This window comes from Acomys russatus, chromosome 26 (assembly GCF_903995435.1).
Source record: "Acomys russatus chromosome 26, mAcoRus1.1, whole genome shotgun sequence".
In the NCBI taxonomy this organism is placed as follows: Eukaryota; Metazoa; Chordata; class Mammalia; order Rodentia; family Muridae; genus Acomys; species Acomys russatus.
Window position 1 is genome coordinate 10574559 of NC_067162.1, and position 15539 is coordinate 10590097.

Consider the following 15539-nt stretch of genomic DNA (forward strand, 5'->3'; position numbering starts at 1 on the left):
CCACAGGCTCACCCAGTCCTTTCCAGGGCACTAGGCTGAGTGGGGAGGCCTGGGTCAGGCACTATGAGGGGCCACATCAAGGCAAAAAGACAAAGCCGAGGCAGTGTGGCCTTGGCTGTTTATTCTGTGTTGGCCCTGGGGGTGTGGGGGCAACAGGGTTGGCACAGTCCCTAGAGAGCCAGCTGAGCTTGACAGCTCAGAGGCATCTTTGGAGAGGGCTGTGGGTCAAGACTGGGGAGGGAAGGATGTAAAGTGCTCGCAGAGGCCCTCTGGGCTGTGTCCCAGCTGCCCTCCCGGCTCCAGATGCTCCTGGATGTGCAACAGGACTCTGCAAGGCTCAACCAGCCAGGCCGGGGTGAGGGTGCTGTCCCGATGCCCCTGTGGCCGGGGGCCTGGACAGGGTGAGTCCAGAACCAACTGTCCGCTGATTGTCTGCTTGTCTGCTCGGTGACCCTGGAGCTCTGCCTGCACTGGGCTGTGGGGCCTGTGGTCCAGGGATGGGCCTCACCTGCGGAGTCGCTGCAGCTGAGGGAGACACAGGGGGTCAGGGGACCACCACCACCACCACATGCAGGGGGCCCCCACCTCTGTGGCCGCTTACCTCGCTCTCCACCAGGTTCCGCCGGTACAATGCCTCCTTTGCAGCCTCCTAGGGGGAGGGGTGATTGGCTGACAGTCCAGGATGACCCCGACTCTGTAACCCAGCACGCCCCCCCACCTAGTTCCAGCTTACCCTGCTTCCGTCATAGCCCAGGCGCCGGGCGGCTTCTGTGTAGAAGTGCAGCTGGCGCTCCAGATGGGTAGCATACTCTTGAGAAGTGGCAGTGGGGGTCAGGGCTAGGCAGCTGCTTCTCCCCACTTTTGTCTCTGTCCCATTCCATGGGATTCTCAGTTCCCTACCCACTGCACACACCTCTCTCCTAGAAAACAGGCCTCTCTCCAGCCCCTTCCTTGATCCTCCCTCTCCAGACCCACCCATCCCCAGACCCACTCCTGCGCCTACCCCTGCGGATGCCAGCACCCCCCTGTTCCAGCTGTGCCCTCTGCCACTGGCTACGTTGTACTATGTCCTGGTACTGCTGGGCCACTTCTGGGGGCACAGGCCGGCGTGCCTGCCTCAGAGCAAGGATCTGGAGGGTACAAAGAGGGTGTGAGCCAATCTGGGGCCCGTCCCTAGGCCCACCCCCTGAGTGCAGCAGGACAGGCACCTACCTTCCTCTCCAGCCGTTCCTGGTCAAAGGCCAGCACACTGAGGCTATGCAGGGGCCGTGTGGACCTGTGGGGTAGAGAGGACGATGAGGGCCTACAGACGAAGTGGTGGGGACCCAGAGGAGTCAGCTAGGCAGAGGCACAGGGAGGATGGGTGGGGCTAGGGGGTCTCAAAGGGCCTCAACAAGTCCAGAGACCAGGAAAGAGTAGACCTGATGCTGGAGGTTCTGGGCTATGCCTGTCATCCCAGCACTCAGGAAGGTGAGGCGGGGGGCCATGAATGAGTTTGAGGCCTGCTTGAGGGAAAGAGAGACAAAGAGAGACAGAGACAGAAGAAAAGTAGAAGATTGAAGAAAGAGGAGGCTAAATATGTTCCTAATGGTCAGATCATACAAGGTCTTAAAGGTCAAGCAGAAGCTTTTAAAGTAAATTCCCCCAGAAAAGGGGTGTCAAGAATGGGTTTAAGTCACACAGGTTATGGTCTGATGGGCCTGATAGAAACTACAGAAGGAACTGAGACAAGTGAGGAGCCCCTTCACTGTGGCCTAGCCAGACTTACCTAGTCCCTGCTTCCCTGGAAGAGGCAGGTATGGGAGGTACCTTTACTTTGGGCCCAGTGACCTGTTTCGGTAGAGAGGCAGTCCTGTGAGTCCTGAGTCCCTGGCCCCAGCTCTGCCCACAGAGGTGACTGATAGGCAGGGGACTCACTGTGGTCACAGTGGCTGGGAGCTGATCGATGACCAGCCACCTCTCAGTTGTCGTCTCCAACTGCTGGGCTGTCAGTGGCTCCCGGATCCGGACCATCACTTCAAGCCGTCCACCTGTGGGCCGGCGACCATCCAAAACCTAGGTAGGAGTAAGAAGTGGGGCTCTGGTCAAAAGCAGCAGTTTCCAACAGGAGCCCTCGGGAGTGTCAGCGATGGCCCTGGTAACAGCAACCAGGGCGCTGAGAGACTGCAAGCGCCTGCCTTACCTCCAGGATCTCATGGACTTCGCAAGCCGTCTCCAGCGTATCCAACTTCAGCTGGGCTGTACCAAGCACCCTGTCAGTCTTGAACAGCCCCCTGTGAGGAGAAGGTGTGGTGCTTGGCATACTGCTCCAGGCACTGGGGGCCCAGAACCTGTGACCCCGGCTCACCCCTTGTGGACCACTTCGAACTTGATGCCCTTGGTTTGGATGGCCCTTCGGAAGCCACGGTGACCGCGGTTAATGCAGAGTTTGAACTGCTCCTTGAATTCTATGCAGGGAAGGAGGGAAGAAAAGAGGCTGGCTGTGTGGGAGTGTACACGGCCTTTTTGTGTGTGCACGCTGTGTACGTATGTTCAACTGGAGGAGAGTGCAGCTTCAGGTGTCAGTCTTCACTGTCCACCTTGTTTGAGACAAGGTCTCACTCATTGCCGTGCACTGCAGTGTGGCCCACAAGCCCTGCTGTCTCCCCCTCACTGAAGGAGTGTGGGGTTAGAGGCATGCTGTCATGCCTCATCCGGGGATCCAAACTTGCACCCTTCTGCCTGCACTGCAATGGCTTCACCTGCTGAGGCAGCTCCTTTCTTCAGTCATTGTTGTTTTGGTGTCTTAGGCAGCTGGGGTGGAGGCCCACGGCCTGTACATGCTCGGGTGTACCTCTGAGGTACAGTTCTACTCTGGCCCTACTTTTAGGTTATCTTCTGCAGAAGGCAAGGCGACTCACCAGGGGAGTCTGTATTTTTGACCACACTAGTCTTGTCTTTCTGAGCTTCTTCCTGTATCAGGGAGGAGACAGAAATGACTGGGGCCCAGACCAGACCTGAACTTCTTGGTCCCCGATCTGCTTAAAGGTTGAACCTACCACATTAGGGTAAGGGAAGTCGAACCGGACAAAGGCATCCAGGTCCCCGGGGGACAGCCCTGCAGGGAGACAAGGGTCAGACCATGGCAGAGAGACCAGCCCACCCTTGCCTGGGGGCTGTCCCCTCACCTGTGGGTGTGGGCAGGTTGATGCCCTTCACGATGAACAGGAGCATGTCGTTGTTGCTCAAATCCGGAAAGATCCTGTCAGTAGGCAGGGAAACAGAGGTAGGCACCTCAGCCCCGACCTGCAGCTCTCATTTCCCTCAGTGGAGCAGGGAGCCCTCCAGACTGTGGGGTGCCATTGCTGGGTTCAGGCTATGGAGTTGGGCCTCCCTTGCCTGGCTACTGGGGTCTCTGTTAAGTGCTCGTGTATTTATCTGGCGCCTACTTCCGTTTGCTTGTGTATTCCTGTATTTGCTGTGTGTGATATGCACATGCCCCTCTCCCTGCTCACCTACCCCACTGGCCCTCATCTGCCAGTTTTATTTGAGCACCTACTATGTACCTGGCAGCATCTTATCTGTGCTCTTTATTCTATATTCCTGGAGTCCCACTGAGTGCCAGCCAGAACTCCAGTGGTTGGAGGATCCTTTTCTTTTGAGATAAAAGTCCTGTGTAGCACAGGCTGGCCTCAAACTCACCATGTAGCCAAGGCTGGCCTTGAATTTCTGATCCTCCTGCCTCTGCCTCCTCAGGGCTGGGGTTACAGGCTTGTACATCGGGTTTATTAGGCCCTGAAGCCCAGGATCTCATGCATGCTGACCGTGGATTCTACCAGCTAAGCTACACACCTAACGTCTTCCTTTCCTTTAACACTTACTTCCTGAGTGTCTGCCCCATGTCAGCAAAAGCCTTTGGATGTCTGTCTTATCTCCCACCATCCACTCCCTGTTGACCAGGATCAAGTGCCACAACAGCTTCCAGAAGTGTCCATCCCTCCCCAGCCATACCCAGGGGACTTCGGGCCCTACTTGATGACACTGAAGGTCCTTTGCTCAAAGCGGGCTGAAGGTGTGGGCAGACTGCGGGCAAAGGCTTGCTTTAAGGTGTCCATGCTCCGCTTACAGTCTTCAGCCAGTTTCTCAAACCTAAAGGAGAAGGTATTGCATAGGCCCTGGCCAGCTGGACTGCCAGCACAGGCACTGGTGAGGCAGGCACTTACTTAATTGTTTCAGCAATGTTGCCCAAGTGGGTGAATTGCGTGGAGTGGTTCAGACACATCTGCAGGGCAAAGAAGTGAGGATGGGTGGGAGGCCAGGAGGAACAGTACAAGGGGACAAGGACAGGGCGACTGTTGGGGACTTACTTCATGTTGCTGTCTCAGGAGTTTGGTAAGCTCCCCATAGCGCCGCACAGCCTCCTGAGACAGGCCCGGGCCAGGCCGCTGCACCAGTACAAAATCGTCCTTGTTGACCGGGGCAGGTGGCACCTGTGGAGGATGAAAAGTGCCTATTGGCTGACTAGGAGCAGCCCGTCTGGTTCTGTGTCATCTTCTCTGCCTGTTGCTCTGGGGCACTATCATCAACCCTGGCCATTATTCTATCTCCTGTGTGGGGTCTTCCCTCAGTTCTTATACTGCCTACCATAACAAAACCATCCTTTGGGCACCCCTGGCTGTGCAGCCCTGTAATGTACACGTGCAGGCCCTGCTTTGTAGCTGGGGATGCAGCAGTGAACAGACAGCCAAGCACTGTAGCACACATGGTGATCTTGGCATATAAGAGTCAAACGTCTGGGGACAGCACAGGACACACAGTGAGTTCAAGGCTTGCCTGTGTACAGAGACCCTACATCGAAAAAATAGAACCAAAAATCTAAGAGGAGGGAGTGAGCCAACAGGTACCTGGGGGAGCATTCGGGGACGAAAAATCACATGCAAAGACCCTATGGCTAGATTGTGGCTGGTGTCTGAGGAGGGAGGGAGGGAGGGAGGGAAGGAAGGAGGGAAGGAGGGAAGGAGGGAAGGAGGGAAGGAGGGAAGGAGGGAGGGATCGAGGCAAACCATGCAAGGCCATGGGCCACAGTAAAGCTCTAGATTTACCTGTGTGTCGCTGTGGTCTCCCTAGCTAGAATGTATGCCCCATGTGCCCCATAAGGGTGGAGGCATTTGTCTATTTTGCTCAACATTTGTTCCCAGGACCCAGTGTGTGCTCCATACAGATTTTCTGTCATTGATGTTGCTATCATACAAGGGATCCTGGGATTCTGCCTGATTTTGAGGTGGGAATGACTGCAGGCCCCCAAGACAAAAATGATGCTCTGAGTGAACAGCCCTACCCAAAGGACAGAATCTGTTAGCCATCTCCAGAGCATAGTGTCTCTTTCCTAGTAATGGCACGCAGCATTGCTCCCCACAAGAAACTACCAGCCCCAGAATCCTTTGGCACCAGGTGTGACTACGTGGCTAGCTTGGGCTAATTAGAGACAAGCAAAATGACAGGTTCTGGAGGCAGCAGGGGGCAGAGGACTAGAAAGAGGTCAGCGTGTTCCCAGCGCCTGCATGACTCCTTTAAGCCACTGTCCTTTCTGTCCCACCCCTTCCATAGGCGCGGGGCAGTGGGTCAGTGGTCCATTAATAGGACAAGACCCTAAGAAGATGAAAAGCAAACCTGGGCCCCACAGGCATCCTGTTGTAGAGCCCAGGCTGTCCTAAGTGACATGCAAGAAATAACTGTCTCCTTTCAACTGCTGTCTTCCAAGGGCCTATCTGTCACAGTAGCTTAATTGATGACCAATACATTCTAGATCACATGGTGCTAAGGGGCCCACAGGCGGCACACATGGGTGCAGAGGCCTCACCTTGGCAATGTCCACAGGCAGCCCATTGCGAGAGGCCTCCAGCATGGGCTCCAGCCCTTTGGCCTGGCGCAGGTGCATCTTGGCGCCCTCTACATCGTTCCTCTGCTTGGCGCGCAGCGCGGCCTGCAGGAGCTGCTTCCTCCGGCCCTCCAGGAAGGTCAGCTGCTGCTGGGCTGAAGGTGGGGAGGCCTTAGCGGGGGCTGCTCAGCCCACTGCAGTCAGGTTGGCCTGGGTAGCCAGGGTAGGTGGGGCACTTACCCCTGGTGGATGTGCCCTTGGAGGCAGCTTTGCCTGCTGGGGCTGGTCCTGAAGGGGGTACCCTAGAGGGCGAGGACTTCAGCTGGGTTGTGGGGGCAGCAGGAGTGTTTTGCTACAGAGGAATAGAGAGGTCAGGGTGTTCCCAACGTCTACAATCACTCATTCCCAGATGTCAGAACCTACTTCTGTGGTTCAGGCTGGCCTCAAGCACACTATGTAGCTGAAGCTGACTTTGAACTTCTGATCCTTCTGCCTCAGCCTCCCCAGGGCTGGCTCATGCTCAGCACTGAACATACCTCCCCTCTGCAACAGCTCTGCACAAGGAGGCTATTCTGTGCCCTAAGGTCCAGGGAGCAAAAAGGCTTGTCAAGAGCCCTATGCCATAAAGTGGCAGGCCTAGGCTATGAGGCTGCCTCACTCCTACTTAGGCCAGACCTCCCAGGACTTTGTCATGTTGTCACTCCCCACCTCAGCCCTGACCCTTGCACCTTCTTAGGAGCTTCATCCTCTTCCTCATCCGAGCCTTCATCGTGGTTGGCAAGCTTCATGGCAGTTTCCAGGACCCCCACCAGGCTCTGCTGGGGGGGCTCTGCAGACTCCAAGCCCTGGATTGGGGGGAAACCTGGGCGGCAGAGTGGCCTGGTCAGTGGCCCCCACTGTTGGAGGCCATCAACCCCCTCCTCCCACTAAGGAATTCGCTTCTTTTTGTTGATTTCCTGAAACAGCCTTACTGTAGCCCAGAGTGGCCTTGTGCTTACAGTCCTTTTGCCTCAGCCTCTCAGCTTCTGGGGTTAGAGGTGTGTACCATGCCAGTCTTACTGCTCTCTGCACACCAGAGATGGGCCCTGGGGCTTTACGTGTGCTAGGTAAGTGCTCTGCACCCTCCTGCCCACCAAGTCTGACCTGCACCCTCCACTTTCCACAGAAGACCTGTAGGCAGCTGAGAACTCAGGTTTCTACTCTGCAGAGGACTCAGCAGAACCAAGGGAGATAGGGAGGGAGGAGGACAGCTGGAAGACAGAACAAGCCCCAGAACAACTCCTGATTTGGAGAGCTTTCTAGTTTCCCTGATGCAAACATTTCTGTCATGACTCACTTCACTATGGTTAAGAGGCCTGCAAAGCTCCTGAGTGCACAGCCATGGCTGTACGAAGCAGGTCATAAGCAGGAACAGACCAGCAAAGGCCAAGAGGAAGGAGTGGGACGGGGGCCTACCCTGGGACAGACCTTACCTGGGAGGAAACACATTTGGGGTGGGGCCTACCTGGGGGCACTGGCAGCTCAGCCACATCCACAGCTCGGCCTGCCTTGTGGGCTCGAATGGCGTCTTGGTATTGCTGCAGGGCACAGAGGTGTTAGGGGGCCAAGAGAGGTCCTCAGAGCATTCATCCGGCCCCCTACACACCTTGACAATGCGCTCATGCATGCGTGCCTTCCGCTGGTCACCCTTGGCCTTGGCCTGGGCTGCAGCCACATGGTACCGTTCCATTCGCTGCTCTAGCGCCTCCAGGAGGGTCCTTGGGGGTTGGGGAACCTCTGGGCCAGAAGAAGTGGGAAGCAGGTTAAGGGTCAAGGACAGTGAGGCCCTGGCCCAGTCTGCCCACCTCAAAGGATCGTAGCAGCCTACCTGGCCTGGTGGGTGCCGAGGCAGGACCCAAAGGTTGGGCTGCTGGCAGGGAAGGCTCTGGGGACAGCTGGTCTGGAGACAGAGAAGGTCAGTCCAGTGAGGGGCTTGCTTGGTGATCTTGGGCAGCACTGAAGTGAACAGTAGGAGCAGGAAGAAGCATAGGACAGGTACTCACCAGGTGGAGGGGGCAGGCGGGACAGGTCCACCAGTTCCCCACGGCTCAGGGCCTCCAAGACAGGGTCGAAACTCTAGGAAAAAAAAAATAAGATAGGTAGGGAGGGGACTACCAGGACCCCAGGGGTGTTTCATACCCTGCCCTGCAGAGGGTTCCCCTCCCCCCAGGACCACCCAACCCATGCTCTACCAATACTGAGCTATTGATACAGGCAGAGAGCAGCGGCTCCCTCCATTGCTAGGCCCTGTATGTGGACCAAAACACACCTTGGCTACTCTCAAGTGTCTGGTGGCCGTAGCAGTGTCACCCTGATGCTTGGCATGGAGTGCAGCCAGTTTGTATTCACGCTGGAGGCTCTGCAACTGGGCTAGGGGGCTGCAGGGATCTAGAAGGAAGAGTAACACACAAGGAGCCTGGGCCGAGCCCACCACACAAACTATATGAGTCTCACAACCAAGTTTTGAGCCCATTTTATAGATGGAAGCCTGAGGTTCAAAGACCAAGCCTTCTGCCAAGATCACTCAGGTTTTTTTGTTTGTTTGGGTTTTTTTTTTTTGTTTTTTTGGTTTTTCGAGACAGGGTTTCTCTGTGTAGCCTTGGCCGTCCTGGACTCACTTTGTAGCCCAGGCTGGCCTCGAACTCACAGCGATCCACCTGCCTCTGCCTCCCGAGTGCTGGGATTAAAGGCGTGCGCCACCACTGCCCGGCGCCCCCAGAATTCTTGAAACCCTGATGGTTTTCATCTTAAATTTAAAAAGTAGCCAAGGTTACCACTCACAGTACCTTAGAACTATAAGCATTACAAAGAGACCATGCAAGCCTCTTTCTGGGTACTTGTGGGCTAATGGTGGAACCGAGGGCCTCACACAAGTAGGCAACTGCATGGTCACCAAATTACATCTAACTTTCATACTAGTCTTTCTCACCAGAAGGGGCAGCAGGTAAAGCGCCTGCCACTACCTGGTGGCCTGAGTTTGGTTTCTGGGGCCCACATAGTAGAAGGTGAGAACCGACTCCTATGGGTTACCCTCCGAACTTCCCATACATTCCATAGCATGCACAGTCCCCCAACCCCAACTTTAAAAAGTGATTGGAGGGCTGGAGAGATGGTTCAGCAGATAAGAGCACTGTCTGCTTTTCCAGAGGTCCTGAGTTCAATTCCCAGCAACCAAATGGTGGCTCACAACCATCTATAATGTGACCTGGTGCCCTCTTCTGGCCTGCAGGGGTACATGCAGGTAAAGCATTCATACATAAAATAAACAAATTATTTTTCAAAAGTGATTGGAAACTCATCAACATTTACTTTAATAAACATTTCTTAGATTTATTTTACGTGTATGAGTGTTTTGCCTGTAGGTACGTGTGGATGCCACATGCATGCGTGGTGCCCTTAGGGGCCAGAGGGGGTATCAGTTCCTTTGAAACTGGAATTACAGACAGTTGTAAGTCACCATATGAGAACCAAACCTGGGTCCTTTACAAGAGCAATAAATGCTCTTCACTGCTGAGCCATCTCTTCTCTTTCTTCTTCCTCTTTCTCTTTTCTTCCTTTTCCTCTTCCTCTTCTTCCTCTTTTCTTTTCCTTCTCCTCTTTTCTTTCTCTTCCTCCTCTTTTTTTTTTTCTTGAGACACAGTCTTATATAGTCCTGTTTGGCCTAGACTTGCTATATAGACCAGGCTAGCCTTGAAACTCAAAGTGGTCTGCTTGCAAGTCCTGGGAGTAAAGGCTGCCATGTATGTGCCAGCGTGTCTGACTCACTGTAACGACAGTTTTGTGTATGTGCTATTATATGTGTGGATATGTGAACCTGTAGAGGTCAGAGGTCAACATCAAGTATCTTCTTCAATTTTGAGGACTTTTTGAGACACTTTCTCATTGAACTCACTATGTAGACCAGGTTAGCCTTGAACTCAAGAGCTCTGCCTGCCTCTGCACCCCAAGTGCTGGGATTAAGGGAATGTGCCACTACGGCCAGTTCTATTAACCACCTTTAAGTGCACAGTTCGGGCCATTTATACACATCCATAAAGTGGTACAGCCGTCTGGACCATCTCTGTAATTATTTCTCCAAACTGAAGCTCCACCTCCATTAAACATTCCCTCCTGTTCCCCCCCCAGCATGCCACCTGCCACTTCATTCCCCGTCCTCGTGATGTGACAGCCCCAGGCCTCCCATGAATGAGTTAGTGTCTCTGTCTTCTACAGCTTCTTCACGTAACATCATGTCCTCATGAGTAAGAAAACAAAAACAAAGCCAGGCATGGTGGCACACATGCCTTTAGTCCCAGCGCCTGGGAGGCAGAGGCAGGCAGATCACTGTGAGTTCGAGGCCAGCTGGTCTACAAAGAGAGTTCAGGACAGCCAAGGCTACACAGAATATCCCTGTCTCAAAAAAAAAAAAAAAAAAAAAAAAAAAAAAACAACAACAAACCCCCCAAAACAAAAAACCAAAACCATCCAAACAAAAGTCATGTCCTCATGGTTCTTCCATGTTAGAGCATATGCTAAAAATAAATTCATTCTTTTTATGGCTAAATAATACCCCATTGTGTGCACAGCCTACACTTTGATGTCTCTGAAGAGCCCACTTAGACCCCAAATCTCCCTGGAGATACCCACCATTTACCTGGGGGGATCTGGGGGTTGGCAGAGGTTTGCACGGTGGTAGATGGAGCCTCTGAGGTAGTGCCAGACTCTGGGACGGACAGATTTACAGAAGCCAGGTGGGGAGTAGCATGGGTGTTGCTGTGCCCAGTCGCTGGTCCCTTCCCTGAGGCCACAGGGGGTGGGATGTCTGCTTCATTGATGATGTTGCCCTTCCTGGCAGAGACCAGCAGGTTTTCCAGCGTCTGAAACAGGATGCAATGTGAGTCTGAGAGGTTAGCTCGGTGTTCTCAGGGTCCAGGTGGGGTCCCAGCACCCAGCCCTTATCCTGCTCACCTTGAGGCCCCGTTCATAGCGTCGCATCTTGGCACTGTCCCCAGCTTGCCTGGCACTCTCCACTGCACACTGGTAGAGGGCTAGCCTCTCCTGCAGTGTGGCCTCTACTCCTGGGTTGGGGCCTGAAGGCTTTTGCTACAGGAGGGTTGGGAATACAAACTGGGTGTTGACCCCACTTAGGCTACCTTGGCCAACCCCTGGACCAATCTTCCCTGACCCCAGTGATGGAGATATCACAGTCCAGAGTTCAGAGGTAGCGTGTCACCTGTGTCCAAGGTCACATGTGCAATGAAGGAAAGGTGAGCCTTGAACCCCAGGCTGTGGGTATCTGTGTGACCTATGGGAGGCATACCTGGGCCACAGGCATCAGGGGCTCCTCGGCCTTCTGCTCTTCTCCAAGGACCTCATTTAGCTCTGCCTGCAGGGACACACGGCCAGGGTAGGAGGCAGAGGCTGCTGGACAGGGCACTGGGATGATACGCTGCCACCCATCCTGGCCCTGTGCTCACCAGCAGGTCCTCATCAGCCTCCACATCGTCCTCATCAGTCCCCTCCTCGTCCTCGTCCAGGTCTCTCATGCAGAGCTGGGCCATCTTCTCAATGGCCTCCATTGGCAGGGGACCTGGAGGCAGGAAGAAGCCTCAGCTAGGGCGGGATCCGCCCAGAGCCCTGACCGCCCAACCTCACACTCATGGCCCCCAAGAAGAGCCACGGCAAACAGCAGAACAGCAGATGCCCTTCCCTGAGCTCTGTGGCATATCCCACTGTCCTGGAGCTCTGTTAGTCTGATGCTATCTACCATCCATCATCCGCCAACACAACCCCCGAGCACCCATTTCTCCCTCTGTTGCCGGGCACCCTGAGTGTGAACCTCAGCTCTGCAGTGTTCTCACTGGGTGACCCTGAGCCTCCCTGGCTTCAGCACAGGGCTAGCTTAACAGCTATCTAAAGGTGAATTAAATTCTTGGAGCGGCAAAGCATACAGCTGCGCCTGCCTCATCCGCAGATAACAGCATCCCTGGGCCTGTGCACTGGCACCTTTACTGCATTCCCACCCTTGTGCTTGGGGTTATAACTAAGTTGGGCAGGGTGAGGGGTGGGGGAGGCTACTACATAAAGCTTTGTCAGATAAGCTGGACAGCCAAGATCACTCCTAGAACTCCCCTGTGGCAGATCCAGCATGGCTACACTGGACAGGAGGGATGACTCACATCCTAGGAAGGGTGGCAGAGATGTTATCCTGGCACTCAGAACATCCTGCAATTGGGCTTATCAATGATTCTGGAATCTGACCATTTAATCACCTCCACGCTGGATGTGGGTAGGTGAAAACACAGCAAACAAAACCATGAGTCAAATGGGGGGCTGTATCTATGGCATCTTGTTGCCATGGCGCTTACGTTTTAAGGAGACGGCGGTCTGTAAAGTTCTACAAGAGTTGAATATTAAATGCTGGGAAATACAATTAAAGTAGCATTTTACATTTACTTAGTGTTTGTGTGTGCATGTGCCCAGTGCACATTTGGGTGCTACAGCACATGTGTAGAGGTCAGAAGACAACTTTCTTTTTTCGGTTTTTCGAGACAGGGTTTCTCTGTGTAGCCTTGGCTGTCTTAGACTCACTTTTCACTTTGTAGACGAGGCTGGCCTCGGACTCAAAGCAATCCACCTGCCTCTGCCTCCCAAGTGCTGGGATTAAAGGCGGGGTTTTTTTCGTTTGGTTGGTTTTTTGTTTTTGTTTTTTTTTTTTTAAACAGGGTTTCTCCTGTAAGTCCTGGCTGGCCTGGACTCTTGCTTGTAGACCAGGCTGGCCTCAAACTCACAGAGGTCTGCCTGCCTGTGCCTCCCTAGTGCTGGGATCAAAGGTGGGCGCCACCACGCCCGGCTACAGGACAACTTTCAAGGGAACATTCTTTCCTTCTACCATGTGGGTCCTGCAGACTGAACTGCAAGGATCAAACCCAGAGTTGGAGTTGTCAGGTTTGAGGTAAGATCCTTTACCCACTGAGCCACCTCAGTGGCCTTCTGGCCATGGTTTTAGTAATGACACACAGCCTTGCCTTCTGTGTGCATCTGTGGAGAGGGTTCCTGCACGTTGACCAGTGCACAACGGACCGGTGACCAAACAGACCTGTGGCTCCCACCTGACGCACGCGTTACTTTCCAGAGGCACAGATTTACTATCTATGCTCTGAAACACCGAGCAGTCCTTTGCTTAGGGCCACTGTGAACAGTGAGATCACTCACATTAAAGCACACAAGCGAGGGGCTGGGAAGATGGCGGTGAAGAGTGGAAACTGCTCTTGCCGAAGAGCTGAGTTTGGTTCCCAGCACCCACGTGCGGTGGGTCACAACCACTTGTAACTTCAGCTCTGGGGAATCTCACGCCCTCTGCTGGCCATGTGGCATGTACACACAGACATATACACACACAAAAAAAGTTCTTTTTAAAAAAAAAAAAAGGCAGAAAAATGAGGCAGGAAACACACTGGAAAAGGCCCAGCTGACCCTGTCGCCCAGACCCTAGACTCCAGGAAGGTGGCGGTGGGTGGGTGGGGTGGGGAATAGGGGGGTGGGGGGTAGGGGGGGGCAGGGGGGCTCCTGTTTTCCTGCCCTACATCCAGCCCAGTGCTCAGCTCCAAGTACTGCCCAAAGCGGAAGTTCCATAAATGCTCGCAACCGTGTTGACCATCACTCTCACCTTTGCCTTTGGGTTTCTCCAGGGCCTGGGGCTGACCCCCCACCAAAGCCAAGAATTCCGCCTCCAGTTCCTCCTCGTTCACTCCGTCCTCAGGGATCATCAGGCCGTCTGGGGAGAAGTCAACCAGCAAACCAAGCTGTGGGGACAACCGTGGTCCAGTCACACCTTTGTATACATACCACTCAGCCCCAGGTGGCCAGGGCGGATCCAGAGAGTTCGCGTGGGACGCCGGAACCAAATCTCTAAGAGTGAGCCGTTTCATGGGGAGACCAAGAGACAAGGACGAATATATCACGCAGCAACACGGCTCAGCAGCAGAGACCCTGCCTAGAATGCACCAGTGTGGGGATGGAAGACGCATACTCATCAAAAAAGTGCTAACCGGAACCCTAGCATGTGCAAAGCCCTGGGTTCCACCTCCAGCATGCCCAAGGGAAAGAATTTAAAAATGAAAGCCCTGGGCTGGAGAGATGGCTCAGAGGTTAAGAGCACTGGCTGCTCTTCCAAAGGTCTTGAGTTCAATTCCCAGCAACCACATGGTGGCTCACAACCATCTACAATGTGATATGATGCCCTCTTCTGACATGCAGGCAGAGCACTGTATACATAATAAATAAATAAATGTTTTTTTTTAAAGTAAAAATAAAAATGAAAGCCCTGACGACAAGTTGAAGCTGGGTCTTGCCTGTAGACCTGCCCTCCTGTTTTGGCTAAGGACCAACAGAATGTGATAAGTTACGTGAAATTACCCTTTCAGTAAGTCTAAACTGGCCAAATACTGGCAATTATGCATGGCTCCACCTACTGGGAATAATAATTAAGCACTATAATCTAGCATTTTCCATAATAATTTCAATAAGTCTCTACAAATGTCCTTTGATTTAAGGACTCTTGCTGGTCTCCATTCCACAGGTGGGCAAACTGAGGCTCAGAGCTACAAATACATCTTTCAAACGTATCAAGAACAGGAGCGAGCCTGTGGTCAGATAGACTCGCACCTGGCCACTGGGCTAGGCCCTGGGTGCTTGGTTCAAAGCTGGGACAAATCAAACTCCCACAGGCTCTGGATCTGGGAGTACCGCGCTGGCCTACAGGCATGCAGGTTTTCCTGTACTCCTGTCTGGACTGACATTTCTGTCTAGCCAGGCTGTTCATCCTTATGACCTTGGTTAGATGCCTGCCTCTCCGATACTCAGTGTCCTACTCTGTGCAATGGGAGTGAAGAGTGTGGCCTGACCCAGCTGATGCAAAGGCTTGAAAAGCCGGTCTGATCGCTTCCCCTTCCCGCCTGGAACTGCTGCAGCAACAGGTGTTCCCCGAAACCAGGGTGGGGAGCCAGAAGCTGAATAGCCCAAGCCAGTAGGCCTTACAGTCGGGGAGCGAGCCTCACCTCGGAGGGGCGGGGACCAGGGTTCACCTGCTGGCGAGGTTCAGGCTTTTCTGGGGGGTGGGGCACTCCCCGTGAGTGTGACGAAGGCTGGGGAGAGGCTCTGAGGAAGGGTGAGAAGGGACCCCTCGGTGGGCAGAGAGGCGCACACTCACCTGGCGGGCGGTGACAGCGCCTCGGCCCGGGGGTGCTGGGGGTCCATTCCTCTTGTGCATTTTCCAGGCTCGAAGCCCGTACTACCGGCCCCAGCACCTTGGCCTTGCCCTTCCTCTTCGGCAAAGCTGGGTCTCGGAGCTCGCGCTTTTCCTGAGCTCCGAGTCCCTTCTCTGCTCCCGGCCCCTGAGATTCTCGAGTTTTGGCCGCCCTGCTTCCGCCTTGGCCTTCAGGAGCCCGGCCAGTAGATTCGTGGGAATCTCTGTAACTAAACTACAATTCCCGGCATCCAGTGCGTGAGCGCGCATGCGCCTGACGTGAGGTGGCGCAGAGAGGAGGCGGAGCGTGCGTAAGGCGCGGGGCCGGTGCTGCGCGATCGGAGGGCGGGGCCTCGAGGGCGGGAAAGAGGCGGAGCGCTGCAGGTGTGAGGGCGCCGTGGCGTGACGTCCTATAAA

At 54.2% G+C, this 15539-nt stretch overlaps 1 protein-coding gene across 1 annotated transcript; it reads right to left on the bottom strand.

Annotated features, from left to right (window-relative positions):
* Window positions 1-106: 106 nt before the first annotated feature.
* Cc2d1a (coiled-coil and C2 domain containing 1A) lies at window positions 107-15371 on the bottom strand. Its single transcript, XM_051168729.1, has 29 exons — window positions 15087-15371; window positions 13545-13680; window positions 11353-11465; window positions 11196-11261; window positions 10844-10978; window positions 10530-10752; window positions 8166-8284; window positions 7900-7972; window positions 7725-7796; window positions 7503-7633; window positions 7362-7434; window positions 6586-6719; window positions 6098-6209; window positions 5840-6012; window positions 4347-4469; window positions 4203-4261; window positions 4012-4128; window positions 3168-3241; window positions 3039-3097; window positions 2901-2952; window positions 2348-2447; window positions 2183-2273; window positions 1918-2055; window positions 1769-1830; window positions 1213-1276; window positions 1004-1130; window positions 734-810; window positions 602-649; window positions 107-525 (listed from the first exon to the last, which is right to left on the bottom strand). Exons 1-29 carry the CDS (start codon window positions 15144-15146, stop codon window positions 505-507), a joined length of 2832 nt encoding a protein of 943 aa, XP_051024686.1. The 5' UTR covers window positions 15147-15371; the 3' UTR covers window positions 107-504.
* Between the last annotated feature and the right edge of the window lie 168 nt (window positions 15372-15539).

Bases quoted from the DNA above. Each gene is read 5' to 3' on its own strand.
- Cc2d1a (XM_051168729.1), bottom strand. From the start codon at position 15,146: ATGCACAAGAGGAATGGACCCCCAGCACCCCCGGGCCGAGGCGCTGTC. The intron at 6,013-6,097 runs GTAAGTGCCCCA...CCCCACCTTCAG, and splicing joins CAAGGGCACATCCACCAGGG to CCCAGCAGCAGCTGACCTTC. The intron at 2,953-3,038 runs GTAGGTTCAACC...TCCCTGATACAG, and splicing joins ACTTCCCTTACCCTAATGTG to GAAGAAGCTCAGAAAGACAA.